At 48.6% G+C, this 16499-nt stretch overlaps 1 protein-coding gene across 4 annotated transcripts in view; it reads left to right on the forward strand.

The window, feature by feature from the left end:
* The first annotated feature begins 3185 nt into the window (after positions 1-3185).
* The window catches only part of SGCE (sarcoglycan epsilon), a 141495-nt gene continuing 128181 nt past the window's right edge, over positions 3186-16499 (forward strand). For 3 of the 4 annotated variants that reach the window (XM_073677334.1, XM_073677336.1, XM_073677335.1), the window contains exon 1: positions 3196-3343. In XM_073677334.1, coding sequence (XP_073533435.1) covers positions 3283-3343 — 61 coding nt within the window. In that variant the 5' untranslated portion in view covers positions 3196-3282. Of the gene's footprint in view, positions 3344-16499 lie in introns of all 4 variants that reach the window. The other variant, XM_073677337.1, reaches the window with a different exon arrangement.

Here is a 16499-nt window from a genome sequence, read left to right on the forward strand (position 1 = left end):
CATATATACCTGGAAGGGGCCCAGAATGGGGGACATATATACCTGGAAGGGGCCGAGGATGGGGGACATATATACCAGGACGGAGGACATATATGCCAGGATGTGGGACATATACCTATTAGTTTTGGGATTTGTTCTGGGGTCTGGTCAGGTCTCATTTTAAGAGACTAGTTTGGGGTCACTTTTTGTTTAAGGGATGTGGTCTAGGGTCTGTATTAGTTTAGAGGGTCTGTATTTAGGGGCATCTGGTCTGGGATCAGTTTTAGATTAGAGCATCTGATCAGGGGTCTGTATGAGTTTAGGGGGGCTAGTTTAGATATCTTTTTAGGGGACCAGTTTGGGGTCGCTGTTTAAGGGATGGGGTCTAGAGTCTGTATTAGTTTATAGGCTTTGCGTTTAGGGGCATCTGGTTTGGGGATTCGTTTTAGTTTAGAACATCTATTCTGGGGTCTATATGAGTTTAGGGGGTCTGGTCTGGGTTTCTTTTAAGGGGACCAGTCTGGTGGGGTCACTTTTTGCTTAAGAGATCTGGTCTAGTGTCTGTATTAGTTTGGAGGATCAGTATTTTGGGGCGCCTGGTCTGGGATCAGTTTTAGATTAGACTATGTTGTCTGAGGTCTGGGTCTTTTCTTAGTGATCTAGTCTGGGGTCCATCTTAGCTTTGGTATCTGTTCTGGCTTAGCTCCCAACAGTCCTGGTTTCTGCAGGACTGTCTCGCTTTGAGGGCTCAGTCCCGCGTCCCATCACGGCTCAGCTGTTCTCCCGGCTATGGAGGGTGGTGGGGCGGGTTGCAGCGGTGAAGCAGCAGGCACACGCAGTAGCCGGCAGCTGAAGCTACTACGTGTGCCCACTGCTAAAATTAATGAATATCCACTCCTCTCCACGCCCATGGGTGTGGAGAGGAGTGAATATTCATTCTCTTTAGTAGCGGGTACAGAGGATTGAGGAGCCGCAGCAGGAGCGTGGCCGCTGCTGTGTGCGCTATTAAGGAGAATGACTATTCACTCCTCTCCACGCACATAGTCCCGGCGTGGAGAGGAGTGAATATCCCTGCAGCTCACCTCAGCATCTGAGGGCACATGGCAGTGATATCATGCGCTGCTCAGATGCTGAGATCAGCAACTGACAGACAGGACTCAGCGCTGGAGCAGAGGGGAGGAAGGAAGGTGAGTAGAAGTGTTTTTTTTTTCATGTGTGCAGTGATGGCGGGCCATGTATACCAGGATTGGGTCTGAGGGGGCCATGCATACCAGGATTGGGTCTGACGGGGCCATGCTTACCAGGATTGGGCCTGAGGGGGCCATGCATACCAGGATTGGGGATGAGGGGTGCCATGCATACCAGGACTGGGGATGAATGGTGTCATGCATACCAGGAATGGAGATGAGGGGTGCCATGCATACCAGGATTGGGGGTCAGGGGTCATGCATACCAGGATTGTGTCTGAGGGGGCCATGTTTACCAGGATTGGGTCTGAGGGGGCCATGCATACCAGGATTGGGTCTGAGGGGGCCATGCATACCAGGATTGGGGATGAGGGGTGCCATGCATACCAGGACTGGGGATGAATGGTGCCATGCATACCAGGATTGGAGATGAGGGGTGCCATGCATACCAGGATTGGGGATGAGGGGTGCCATGCATACCAGGATTTGGAATGAGGGGGCCATGCATACCAGGATTGGGGATGAGGGGGCCTCGCATACCTGGGGATTGGGGATGATGGGGCCATGCATACCAGGATTGGGGATGAGGGAGCCATGCATACCAGGATTGGGGATGAAAGGGCCTTGTATACCAGGATTGGGGATGAGAGGGCCTTGCATACCAGGATTGGGGATGAGGGGGCCTTCCATACCAGGAATGGGGATGAGGGCACCATCCATACCAGGAATGGGGATGAGGGCCGTGTGCTGAATGCCCCTCATTACCAGCGCCCCTCTGATAACTCCTCCTGCCATTGGAGAAAGAAATAGTAAATGTGCGTGGATTAAGGTGTGGCCAGGGGAGTGGCCAAAATTTGCCACGCTATGCGCGCCGCATGATCTGTCCCTCTTTCTCTTCTTCAAAAGTTGGGAGGTACGGTTCTGGGGTCTGTTTGAGTTTAGGTGGGGCTGGTCAGGGTCTCATTTTTTGTTAATTTTGTTTAAGGGATCTGATCTAGGGTCTGTATTAGTTTAGGGGGTCTGTGTTTTGGGGTATCTGGTTGTGGATTCGTTTTAATTGAAATAATCTGGTCTGGGGTCTGCATGAGTTTAGGGGGTCTGGGTCTTTTCTTGGTGATCTAGTCAGGGGTCTGTATTAGTTTTGGGATCTGGTCAGGGATCCCCCTTTTTTAGATGATCTGTACTAGGGTCTGTATGAGTTTAGGGGGGCTGGTCAAGGTGTCATTTTTTGTTAATTTGTTTAAGGGCTCTGATCTAGGGTCTGTATTAGTTTAGGGGGTCTGTGTTTGGGGGTATCAGGTTGTGGATTCATTTTAATTGAGATAATCTGGTCTGGGGTCTGCATGAGTATAGGGGGTCTGGGTCTTTTCTTGGTGATCTAGTCTGGGGTCTGTATTAGTTTTGGGATCTGGTCTGGGATTCCTTTTTTTAGATGATCTGTACTAGGGTCTGTATGAGTTTAGGGGGTCTGTGGTTCGGGGCAACTGATCTGGGATTAGTTTTGGTTTTGATACTCTGAACCGGGGTCTGTATCAGTTTAAGGGGTCTGGGTCTTTTCTTAGAGGTTTAGTCTGGGGTCTGTATTTGTTTGGGGAGTCTAGTCTGGGATTCGTTTTTATTCAGGAGATCTGGTTTGGGGTCTGTATTTATTTCAGCTGGGAAATAATGAAGAAATTATAAGGTGTCTGATGTTTTCCCCTCCTGACAATAATGAAACAACATTTCCTATTTTTGGTTGCTTTTTTAGATGCTAAAAATTATGCAAACTGATGATAAAAAAACCCACAAAACTCAAAAAATAAATTTGTGCGTGAACCTGTGGTTACGTCGGCAGCCCCTCTTCCCCTCCTGATAGTCCCAGAGGGTCGCAGAGGACGCCACATCTGCATTGTGCTGCTTGTACTGTAAATTGCTTGCATTTCTTCCATGATATTCCTCCCCAAACCCCAGGAATCTGCCGAGGCTGAGAGGGAACATTGTCAATGGCTGATACAGAGGAGAAAGAGAGGGAGATGTAGAGGAGGGAGGGAAGGACATGGATGGAGGGAGGGAGAGGAAGAGGAGGGGATGAGGCTGCTGCTGCTGTTCTTGCCTTCCAGAGTCAGAGAGAGGGAAGATGCAGCGGCTGCTGGGGATGAAGCTGATTGCTGTGAGATGTGGCCCCCTCCTGCTGACAGGTACATATCTGCGAGCCCCGTATACCCCCTGAATACAGCCGCCCTGGCACATACAGCACTGGCAGGATGGAAAACATGACAGTGCGGTGTGTGGGTGCAGCCTGCCACATCTGTCCAGCTGCGGCGATGTATCCGTCGTGTATCCATTATTATCCATCCATGAATTTGTCATTAAGTATCAAAATTACTTTCCAAGAAAGTAACAGATAAATGACAAACTCAGCTCTGCTACATCTGATACACTCATTCGCGCACCCATCGATATGGTAGCCACATACGCCCGTCCTCCCAAAAAGTCACCAACACCCTCCTCCCAATTTTATAGGTTTTATATACTTGCTGATGCTGTACAATCATAGGGACGACTACGGCCATGTACTGCACCAGAGCACCCTGGGAAACGGCGAAACGGCAATGCAAATTCAGTCCTATACTGAACACCTTGAATATGGCACCTATAGAATTATATGGGACGATACAGAACATGTGTCTATGTTTCGCTACTGCTAAGGACAGTGATAAATGTGGCAGCACAAAGACTAAAGGACATGTGTATCAGAAAATCACCTATTGTTTAAAGCTGTGTTTTTTATTACATGTATTTTTTTTTATTTGCAATGTTTTTTTTTTCATATTACAATCTTTATAAAAAATATCTTGCAATTTTCCACTAGGGCTATTTTAGACTCATAATTCCTGTCCTTTTAGCAAGAGTTTTCGGCTTATTACCAACAGAGGCAGGATTACAATGACCGGTAACACCTCTGATAACACAGGATCCACCAATAACAATAGCTGATATCACAGCTCACCTCCTCCCCCTCCTGTACAATGACTGATAACACCTCTATATACAGTAGATAACACGGGATCCACCATTCACAATAAGTGATTTCATAGCTCACCTCCTCCTCCTGTACAATGACTGATAACACCTCTATATACAGTAGATAACACAGGATCCACCATTCACAATAGCTGATATCACAGCTCACCTCCTCCTGCTCCTGTACAATGACTGATAACACCTCTATATACAGTAGATAACCCAGGATCCACCATTCACAATAGCTGATATCACAGCTCACCTCCTCCTGCTCCTGTACAATGACTGATAACACCTCTATATACAGTAGATAACACAGGATCCACCATTCACAATAGGTGATGTCACAGCTCACCTCCTCCTCCTGTACAATGACTGATAACACCTCTATATACAGTAGATAACATGGGATCCACCATTCACAATAAGTGATTTCAAAGCTCACCTCCTCCTCCTGTACAATGACTGATAACACCTCTATATACAGTAGATAACCCAGGATCCACCATTCACAATAGCTGATATCACAGCTCACCTCCTCCTGCTCCTGTACAATGACTGATAACACCTCTATATACAGTAGATAACACGGGATCCACCATTCACAATAAGTGATTTCATAACTCACCTCCTCCTCCTGTACAATGACTGATAACACCTCTATATACAGTAGATAACCCAGGATCCACCATTCACAATAGCTGATATCACAGCTCACCTCCTCCTGCTCCTGTACAATGACTGATAACACCTCTATATACAGTAGATAACACAGGATCCACCATTCACAATAAGTGATTTCATAGCTGACCTCCTCCTCCTCCTGTACAATGACTGATAATACCTCTATATACAGTAGATAACACAGGATCCACCAATAACAATAAGTGATTTCATAGCTCACCTCCTCCTCCTCCTGTACAATGACTGATAACACCTCTATATACAGGAGATAACACAAGATCCACCATTCACAATAGTTGATATCACAGTTCACCTCCTCCTCCTCCTGTACAATGACTGATAACACCTCTATATACAGTAGATAACACAGGATCCACAATTCACAATAGGTGATGTCACAGCTCCCTCTACATTCAAAATGACCTTTGCACACGCTCATTAGATGCTTTAATGCAATACATGGTCAAAGTCTGTTCATTGTGGCTAATGTGCATGTGCAATGGCAATATGGCCGGTGTGAAAGCTAGAAGATTTATTTTCAACTGCAGACTATGATATGAAAGTAAAACATTTAAGCAAAATAAAAAGTAATTTAAACAATATGTCATTTTATGATGATATCTTCTCTTTAACTTTTGGTCTGTAGTATCAAATAATTGGTTATCAAAGCAAATAAAGTGTATTGTGCACAATCTGAAAAAAAATAGGGTTCATGCACATAGGCATGTAGCCCGTACCCGCAGAGGTAGGCATGTACCCGCAGAGGTATGCATGTACCCACAGGGGTATGTATCCACAGAGGTATGCATGTACCCACAGGGGTATGTACCCACAGAGGTATGCATGTACTCGCAGAGGTAGGCATGTACTCGCAGAGGTAGGCATGTACCCGCAGAGGTAGGCATGTACCCACAGAGGTATGCATGTACCCACAGGGGTATGTACCCACAGAGGTATGCATGTACCCACAGGGGTATGTACCCACAGTGGTATACATGTATCCACAGAGGTATGGATGTACCCACAGAGGTAGGCATGTACCCGCAGAGGTATGCATGTACCCGCAGAGGTAGGCATGTACCCGCAGAGGTATGCATGTACCCACAGAGGTATGTATCCACAGAGGTATGCATGTACCTACAGAGGTATGCATGTACCCACAGGGGTATGTACCCACAGAGGTAGGCATGTACTCACAGAGGTAGGCATGTACTCACAGAGGTAGGCATGTAACCCGCACAGGTAGGCATGTACCCACAGGGGTATGTATCCACAGAGGTATGCATGTACCCACAGGGGTATGTATCCACAGAAGTATGCATGTACCCACAGGGGTATGTACCCACAGAGGTATGCATGTACCCACAGGGGTATGTATCCACAGAGGTATGCATGTATCCACAGAGGTATGCATGTACCCACAGGGGTATGTACCCACAGAGGTATACATGTACCCACAGAGGTAGGCATGTACCCACAGAGGTATGCATGTGCCCACAGAGGTATGCATGTGCCCACAGAGGTATGCATGTACCCACAGAGGTAGGCATGTACCCACAGAGGTATGCATGTACCCACAGGGGTATGTACCCACAGAGGTATGCATGTACCCACAGAGGTATGCACGTGCCCACAGAGGTATGCATGTATCCACAGAGGTATGGATGTATCCACAGAGGTATGCGTGTACCCACAGGGGTATGTACCCACAGAGGTATGCATGTACCCACAGGGGTATGTACCCACAGAGGTATGCATGTACCCACAGAGGTAGGCATGTACCCACAGAGGTAGGCATGTACCCACAGGGGTATGTACCCACAGAGGTATGCATGTACCCACAGAGGTAGGCATGTACCCACAGAGGTATGCATGTACCCACAGAGGTATGCATGTATCCACAGAGGTATGCATGTACCCACAGAGGTATGCATGTGCCCACAGAGGTATGCATGTACCCACAGGGATATGTACCCACAGAGGTATGCATGTACCCACAGAGGTATGCATGTACCCACAGGGATATGTACCCACAGAGGTATGCATGTACCCACAGAGGTATGCATGTGCCCACAGAGGTAGGCATGTACCCACAGAGGTATGTATATGCCCACAGAGGTATGTGACTCGCCCCCTGGGCCGTGGGGTACCCGGAACCGGGCCTTCTGTACGATGCTGGGGGTAGTAGTGGCAACTCGGTCCTGTGGCTCAGGGTGGTCAGACCAAGTTGTGGCAGTCTATTTGTCAATGTTTTGAATGTCCGACTACGCCACCCGTGGATTGCGGTCAGAGATAACCGCCGCTGCAAGGCAGTCCACTGAGGCTGGTGTTGGTGTGCAGCACAGGGGTAGGATAACTCCCCACGGGAAGAGTGTAGAATCAGGGCAGTGTAGGTGGATGCTGGGGGTGATGGTGCCGGCGCAGCAGAAATCACACTGAGTCCAATGATGCAGTCCAGGGTCTTTTACTCACAGTTGTTATCCGAGTCACTTCTGTCAGCAATGACTGCCCAAGCTGTGCTGCGTCCACCAGGTGAGGGGCTCGGTCAACCCCCAGGCAATTCAGGAGTATGGCACAGGACCCCCTTCTGTCCTTTCTCTGGCCTCTCGTGCCCCAACAGTGACCAAACTTCTGTCCAGCTACCGCGGACCTTGGGGGCAAACGTTGGCCTCCGCTTCCCGCTATCCTATATGGTGCCTTCCTAGCTGGTTTGGCGGGGGGTCGCACCAATAGATGATCACGACCTCCGGTTCTTGGCTGAGGGATGATTTACCTCCACCAACTTGGGAATCCGGTACCCTTCCACGGCCTGACCCTTCACCCGATATAACGCGGGTTTGCAACGGTTGCTGTCCGTTCTGCTCTCTCTTAGGGTCCCTTCTGCCTTCTTGTTTCTGGAGCCTTTCTACTCCTCTGTCCCCTCTCCTTCCTTCCTTCTCCTTCTTCTCTGGCCCCGGCCTTCTCTCTAGGCCTGCCTCGTGGAGCTGAGCTCAGGCTGAGCCGCAGCTCCCTGTCAGCTCTCTCTGACTGACTACTTCTCTCACTACTCACTGAACCTAAGATGGCTCCCACCTTTTATCTGTTTCTCTGTGTCTGAGCTCAGGTGACCTGCACCCAATGAGCTTCTTCCTATGCTCCAGAAACCATCCCCTTCTGCTCCTACATCACCGGGTTCTCTCCCCCCTCCCCACTCCAGCCAGGGACATGGTCAGTTGTGCCTGCATAAAATGGGAGCACCGTCGAGCTGTCCCCTGGAAATGGGGTGAGTGTGTGTATGCAGCTAACTGAGCCCTGGTCCATACTACATCCTTACCTGGGAGTGGAATATCACACCTCTGGTTGAGGTGCAATACCCCTGTAGCAACCGAACCCTCGGGGCGCTACATATGCATGTACCCACAGAGGTAGGCATGTACCAACAGAGGTATGTATATACCCACAGAGGTAGGCATGTGCCCACAGAGGTAGGCATGTGCCCACAGAGGTATGCATGTACCCACAGAGGTAGGCATGTACCCACAGAGGTATGTATATACCCACAGAGGTAGGCATGTGCCCACAGAGGTAGGCATGTACCCACAGAGGTAGGCATGTGCCCACAGAGGTATGCATGTACCCACAGAGGTAGGCATGTGCCCACAGAGGTATGTATATACCCACAGAGGTAGGCATGTGCCCACAGAGGTAGGCATGTACCCACAGAGGTATGTATATACCCACAGAGGTAGGCATGTGCCCACAGAGGTAGGCATGTACCCACAGAGGTATGCATGTACCCACAGAGGTATATATATACCCACAGAGGTAGGCATGTGCCCACAGAGGTATGTATATACCCACAGAGGTAGGCATGTGCCCACAGAGGTAGGCATGTACCCACAGAGGTATGTATATACCCACAGAGGTAGGCATGTGCCCACAGAGGTAGGCATGCACCCACAGAGGTATGTATATACCCACAGAGGTAGGCATGTACCCACAGAGGTATGCATGTACCCACAGAGGTATATATATACCCACAGAGGTAGGCATGTGCCCACAGAGGTAGGCATGTGCCCACAGAGGTATGTATATACCCACAGAGGTAGGCATGTGCCCACAGAGGTAGGCATGTACCCACAGAGGTATGTATATACCCACAGAGGTAGGCATGTGCCCACAGAGGTAGGCATGCACCCACAGAGGTATGTATATACTCACAGAGGTAGGCATGTACCCACAGGGGTATGTACCCACAGAGGTAGGCATGTGCCCACAGAGGTATGTATATACCCACAGAGGTATGTATATACCCACAGAGGTAGGCATGTACCCACAGGGGTATGTACCCACAGAGGTATGCATGTACCCGCAGAGGTATGCATGTACCCGCAGAGGTAGACGTATCGCTCTAGGGTTTACAGTAATACAGCACACATAGTAAGGAGTACAGCATTCATTCCCGGACCCCGTCATTGTGGGGCCGCTCTGCCACATAGGAATACACAGGATTACACACAGTACATGGCCAGACATCGGCTGTCACTGATTTTGCATTGATCTGTGACTGAAGCTTCTGCTCGTGACTGAAATGTAAGGACTGTCTTCCAAAAGAACAACCCTTGGGAAGTATGGAGAGGTGCAGCGTGGGTGTGAATGGGCAGAAAAGTATCACAACACATAAAGTTACCAAAGAATACCCAAATCTGGTCATAAACTGTGACGTCTGTGTGTGTTAGATGATACAATATATCGGTTGTTCTTGTCCTAAACACTTTACCTACAGCAGTGGTGCACAGCTTATCTGTATCCAGCACCTGGTCAAATAAGGCAACTAGATGAGCTGTAAGGGCTGTGTATTATCCTTAAAGGGATAGTTTATTTTTAGTAGTCTATTGTGTTGTGTTTATTACAGTTATCATTTCAAAGGAAGCTATAAGAAGAAACCGAGTCAGATTATAAATATATAACATTACTGATCCTGTACTGATCCTGAGTTACATCCTGTATTATACTCCAGAGCTGCACTCACTATTCTGCTGGTGGAGTCACTGTGTACATACATTACATTACTGATCCTGTACTGATCCTGAGTTACATCCTGTATTATACTCCAGAGCTGCACTCACTATTCTGCTGGTGCAGTCACTGTGCACATACATTACATTACTGATCCTGTACTGATCCTGAGTTACATCCTGTATTATACTCCAGAGCTGCACTCACTATTCTGCTGGTGCAGTCACTGTGTACATACATTACATTACTGATCCTGAGTTACATCCTGTATTATACTCCAGAGCTGCACTCACTATTCTGCTGGTGCAGTCACTGTGTACATACATTACATTACTGATCCTGTACTGATCCGGAGTTACATCCTGTATTATACTCCAGAGCTGCACTCACTATTCTGCTGGTGCAGTCACTGTGTACATACATTACATTACTGATCCTGTACTGATCCTGAGTTACCTCCTGTATTATACTCCAGAGCTGCACTCCCTATTCTGCTGGTGCAGTCACTGTGTACATACATTACATTACTGATCCTGTACTGATCCTGAGTTACATCCTGTATTATACTCCAGAGCTGCACTCACTATTCTGCTGGTGCAGTCACTGTGCACATACATTACATTACTGATCCTGAGTTACATCCTGTATTATACTCCAGAGCTGCACTCACTATTCTGCTGGTGCAGTCACTGTGTACATACATTACATTACTGATCCTATACTGATCCGGAGTTACATCCTGTATTATACTCCAGAGCTGCACTCACTATTCTGCTGGTGCAGTCACTGTGTACATACATTACATTACTGATCCTGTACTGATCCTGAGTTACCTCCTGTATTATACTCCAGAGCTGCACTCCCTATTCTGCTGGTGCAGTCACTGTGTACATACATTACATTACTGATCCTGTACTGATCCTGAGTTACATCCTGTATTATACTCCAGAGCTGCACTCACTATTCTGCTGGTGCAGTCGCTGTGTACATACATTACATTACTGATCCTGTACTGATCCTGAGTTACATCCTGTATTATACTCCAGAGCTGCACTCACTATTCTGCTGGTGCAGTCACTGTGTACATACATTACATTACTGATCCTGTACTGATCCTGAGTTACATCCTGTATTATATTCCAGAGCTGCACTCACTATTCTGCTGGTGCAGCCACTGTGTACATACATTACATTACTGATCCTGTACTGATCCTGAGTTACATCCTGTATTATACTCCAGAGCTGCACTCACTATTCTGCTGGTGCAGTCACTGTGTACATACATTACATTACTGATCCTGTACTGATCCTGAGTTACATCCTGTATTATATTCCAGAGCTGCACTCACTATTCTGCTGGTGCAGCCACTGTGTACATACATTACATTACTGATCCTGAGTTACATCCTGTATTATACTCCAGAGCTGCACTCACTATTCTGCTGGTGCAGTCGCTGTGTACATACATTACATTACTGATCCTGTACTGATCCTGAGTTACATCCTGTATTATACTCCAGAGCTGCACTCACTATTCTGCTGGTGCAGTCACTGTGTACATACATTACATTACTGATCCTGTACTGATCCTGAGTTACATCCTGTATTATATTCCAGAGCTGCACTCACTATTCTGCTGGTGCAGCCACTGTGTACATACATTACATTACTGATCCTGAGTTACATCCTGTATTATACTCCAGAGCTGCACTCACTATTCTGCTGGTGCAGTCACTGTGTACATACATTACATTACTGATCCTGTACTGATCCTGAGTTACATCCTGTAGATCTTTTATTATAAAAATGAAAAACATAACAATAATAATAACAGAAACATAACAAAATTAATAACCAGAAAATAAACAATGTAATGAACTGGTCCAGCCGCTCCCTCTCTCCTCACACACATATTATACATATATACACAATAATAACTACCTACACCATGACATCTGGTCCGGTTACCAAACAAATAATAACAATATAATAAACAATAACCGACAAATTATATACAAACTAATATATACATTCTTTTTTTTTTTTTTTTTTAAATAAAATAAATGCTAACTATACAAATATATACAAGACAAAACAAAACCCCCCACACTCGAGCCCACCAGTCCCTCCCCGGCACTGACCTGAGAGCTGGTCCTGCGTCTCATGCCTCAGTCCATGTCCAACGTCCATAGGCCAGATCAGGCAGTGCCAGTTTTTCACCCAAATAACCAGTGTCCCACAAGATGAACCCACCTCCCCCCTTTTCCCACCACCCAACCTAACACCTACACCCAAACCCATATATACAATATATACAGAAACAAACAATACAATAACCACAACTGACAAAGCCCAAGTTCGGCGCCTGCAGCCCTACATCACTGTCTACTGATCAATAAAACAAAAATCTATGGTGTCAGCAGCAGCCCACCACCAGGAGAGGAGATGACCAGACTAGGGCACACTAAAAGAAAAGCCCCTCCAGAGGAGAGCGGCCCTCCGTGTACCCAGTCTCTCATACTCCAGAGAACGTACCTTCACCAGGTCACCGAGTATGGTCCTAAACACATCGTCCACTGGGAGGATTTTCCGCTGCGTCGATACTAAGCACCGTGCGTTCCACGTGTGATACCTAACCACTGCGCTAACTAGAAATAAGGTGCAGCGGTCCCGACCACCCAGGTCCCCGAATGCTCCATAGGCCCATTCCGCATAAGAGAGACCGGCCAGCCGGGGCCAGCCAATGGAGGCGCCCACCCTGTTGTACACCTCTGTGTTAAAGGGACAACAAAGCAGGAAGTGGTCCATGCTTTCAAGCATGGTACCACAATGCTCCCGAGGACAGTTCCTGTCCTCAGAGCTCCTACACTTCAGATTGTCCCTCACACACAGTTTCCCATGGAAGCAGCGCCAAGCCAAGTCCCAAACCTTCGAGGGGATCCTGATAGAATTCAAAAGATGCAGACCCACCCCAAGATCCCGACTTGGGCAATCCCTGAGCGCCAGAGGCCTCTGAAAATGGGTCAACAGAACCCTTTTGTCAAGGAGCTTCCTTGGCAGAGTCCTGACCTCCCACATTCCCAGACCCCACCGGCGAATTACCTTCAGAACCACGGTAGCGTAAGCCGGGAGATGTCCATGCGGTGTGCGGAGATCCTTCACTTGCCCTCCTGTCTCCCATTCCTGGAAGAAAGGCTGAAACCATCCCTTACAGGAGAATACCCACGGAGGAGCCCTCTCTTTCCAGAGGTTTGCAATATTGATCTTAATGAAGGTATTCACAAAGAATACCACAGGGTTGACCATACCCAACCCTCCTAGTCTCCTTGTACGGTAAGTAACCTCCCTCTTGACCAGGTTCAGTCTATTCCCCCATAACAGTTGAAAGAACAAACTGTAGACCCGAGTCCAGAGAGGCTCTGGCAAGATGCACACACTGCCCAGATAGATCAGCAAAGGGAGCAGGTAAGTTTTGATCAGGTTTACCCTTTCCCTTAGGGTCAAAGACCAACCCTTCCATTGGTTCACCTTCTGAGTGGCGATCTCTAGCCTGCTGTCCCAATTTTGTTTGGGGTAATCCCCCTGGCCAAATTCGATGCCAAGAACTTTTGCAGAGACTTTGGGTTCTGGAAGGGTGTCCGGGAGATCAAAACCAGGATCTCCTCCTCCCAGCCAGAGACTCTCACACTTATCCCGGTTGATCTTAGACCCGGATGCGATTTACCTCTGACATCAGCCATTCTGCCTCCCCATCAGAGGAAACAAAAACGGTGACGTCATCGGCATACGCAACCACTCTCAGAGTGGCTTCCGGTGCTGCCCGGTCCATCCCGATCCCAGCTAACGGTCCACGCTCCACCCTCCTAAGAAGTGGGTCAATCGAAAACGCGTACAGTAGCGGGCTCAAGGGACAACCCTGGCGAACACCACACCCAACCTCAAAAGAGCTGCCAATCCGACCATTCACAAGCGGGAAACTCTCTGCCCCAGCGTACAAGGTCTTAAGCCAATCAACGAACCCCCCCGGCAGGCCATACCTCAGAAGGACAGACCAGAGGTACTCATGATTAACCCGATCAAACGCTTTTGCCTGGTCCAATGACAGCATGTACCCCTTCCAGTGGCCAGCCCCACCCTGCTCCACCGCCTCTCGGACACAGAGTACAGCACTAATTGTACTGCGGCTCGGAACAGAGCAATGCTGGGCCCCCGAAAGGAGCTGGGGTGCAAATTTCACCAGCCGATTAAACAGCACCTTTGCCAAAACCTTCCTGTCTGCATTGAGAAGCGCTATGGGACGCCAATTCTCAATGCAAGATGGGTCCTTACCCTTTGACAAGATGATCAGGGCAGACCTCCTCATTGACTTTGGCAGAGTGCCCGAGGAAAGACACTCATTGAATACCTCAGTCAAGAGGGGAACCAAGGCGTCCTTAAAGGTCTTATAGAATTCAGATGTTAAGCCATCCGGACCGGGAGATTTCTTCAGGGCAAGCCCTTCAATCGCCAACTTAACTTCCTCTTCCCTAATCATCTCTGTCAAAACGCCAAGAGAGGGGTCTACCCCTGGTTCGGGGACGGCTTCAGCCAGAAAAGCCGACATCTCATCCCAATCCAGATCCCTCTTCCCCAAGAGGTGCGAGTAGAAGGATCTGACGACCTCCAGGATCCCCGATCTGGATCTTTTCAGGGACCCCGCAGTGTCAACCAGTCCTGTAACAACTTTACTATTCACTGACATCTTGCAGTTTCTGTAAGGGTCGGGCGAGCGGTACTTCCCGTAATCCCTCTCAAAAACCAAAGATGCGTGTCTATCATACTGACACCTCATTAGCAAAGATTTCACTCTGGAGATCTCCTCGCGGCTACCTCCAGTTGAGACAAGATGCTCGAGTTTCCTCCTCAGGCCCTGATACAGGCGATACCTGTCCAGGCTCCTGAGGCTCGAGAGCTGGCGGAAGAATCTCGCCACCCTTTTCTTGAACATCTCCCACCACTCTGACTTACTACTACAAAGATCCAGTAAGGGTACCTGGCTCTGAAGAAAATCCTCAAAAGACTGTCTTATCTCCGCTTCTTCCAAGAGAGACGAATTGAGCCTCCAAAAGCCTCTTCCCATCCGGGGGGTCTCTGTAACATTCAGGGAAAACAAAATCATACAGTGATCGGAGAACTCCACCTCAACAACAGATACTGCTGAAGAGACGGCTTCCTCCTTTAAATAAAACCTGTCTATCCTGGACCTACAGTTACCTCTATGATAGGTGAACCCCTCGTGGCCTGGGGTGTGCCGGATGTGGACATCCACCAGGCGAGCCTCACTAGCTATACTATTAAGGGCGACGCTATCATAAGTCAGCTTGTCTCTGGAACCTCCTCTATCCCGGGGCCTCGTGACAGTGTTGAAGTCCCCTCCAAAGACGACCTGCCGACTCGTAAAAAGGTAGGGCTTGATCCTCGTAAAGAGACACTTCCGGTCCCACTTAGATTGGGGACCATAAATGTTAATGAGCCGAAGCTCCTGTCCCTTCATGAGGACATCTAATATCAGGCACCTCCCCATTTCTAACTCAATAACCCGTCGGCATTCTACTGGTGCGGTAAAAAGGACCGCCACTCCGCTATACGGCTCGGCCGCAAGAGACCAATAGGAGGGCCCGAGTCTCCACTCCCTCTTAGCTATAAACACCTCTGCCATATTTGGCAGCCTGGTCTCTTGCAAAAAGAAAATATCAGCTTCAACCCGGCTGAGAAAATCAAAGGCCACAAATCTAGCCATATTTGACTTAATGCTGGCGACATTAATGGAAGCCAGCGTCAACGGAGTGGGTACCGCCATCATTGGTGATTGAGTTAGATGGCTTTCTTCTTCCCACTCCCCTTACCCTCTGCCTCAGAGGAGGAATCCTTCCCCCTCTTTAATGACATAGAGGTGTCCATTCCCACATTTTTCCTTCTTTTCTCGTCCTCGTCTCCGGACTCTGGGCCAGTCCCTCCCCCCAAGGACCCTGCATCCCCAGGAGAAGGAGACTCGGCACCCCCTGTAAGCTCCGCTGAAGCCGGAACCTCACCCTCGGCCTCCTCCTCAGAGGAAAAGATGTTATCAAGGGCTTGGAACCGGTTAGAAAGACCAACCAGAGGGGAGTCAGTTTTACCTTCCTTAGGTACCTTGGTCAGAGCGGGAGAAGATGTTTTATCTCCCTTCTTTTTCTTCTTTTTGGTGCCGAGCTTACGCTTGTTCTCTAGCCACCGCTTATTATCCTCATCCATACTTTCATAATGGGAGGATTCTGAGGCAGAGGCGGTTTCCTCCCTGTGGATCCTCCTGACCTCCTCATCCAACTCATCATCCCTTGGGGCCTCAGCAGCAAGACTGGCATCCAGGACAGGGGCTGCCCCGGTAGTCTGGGGCTCGCCCCGCTCCCTCTCCTGTCTGCGCTTGTCTAGACGCCTCAGCTGGGCAGGTGTCTTTTTATTGCTTTTCTTCCCTGGCCCCTCGGCTCCCCCACCCCTGCTAGTCCCCTCCCCAGCAGAATCGGCCTCACGGCTTACTCCCACCGGGGTCTCGACTGCATTAGCGAAGGAGCGAGGACAACGGCTGAATGGGTGACCTAACTCACCACACAGGTGGCACCTAATCTCCACACA

Source organism: Phyllobates terribilis, unplaced genomic scaffold (assembly GCF_046119375.1).
Source record: "Phyllobates terribilis strain yellow unplaced genomic scaffold, ASM4611937v1 Scaffold_4__5_contigs__length_816908805, whole genome shotgun sequence".
Taxonomy (NCBI): Eukaryota; Metazoa; Chordata; class Amphibia; order Anura; family Dendrobatidae; genus Phyllobates; species Phyllobates terribilis.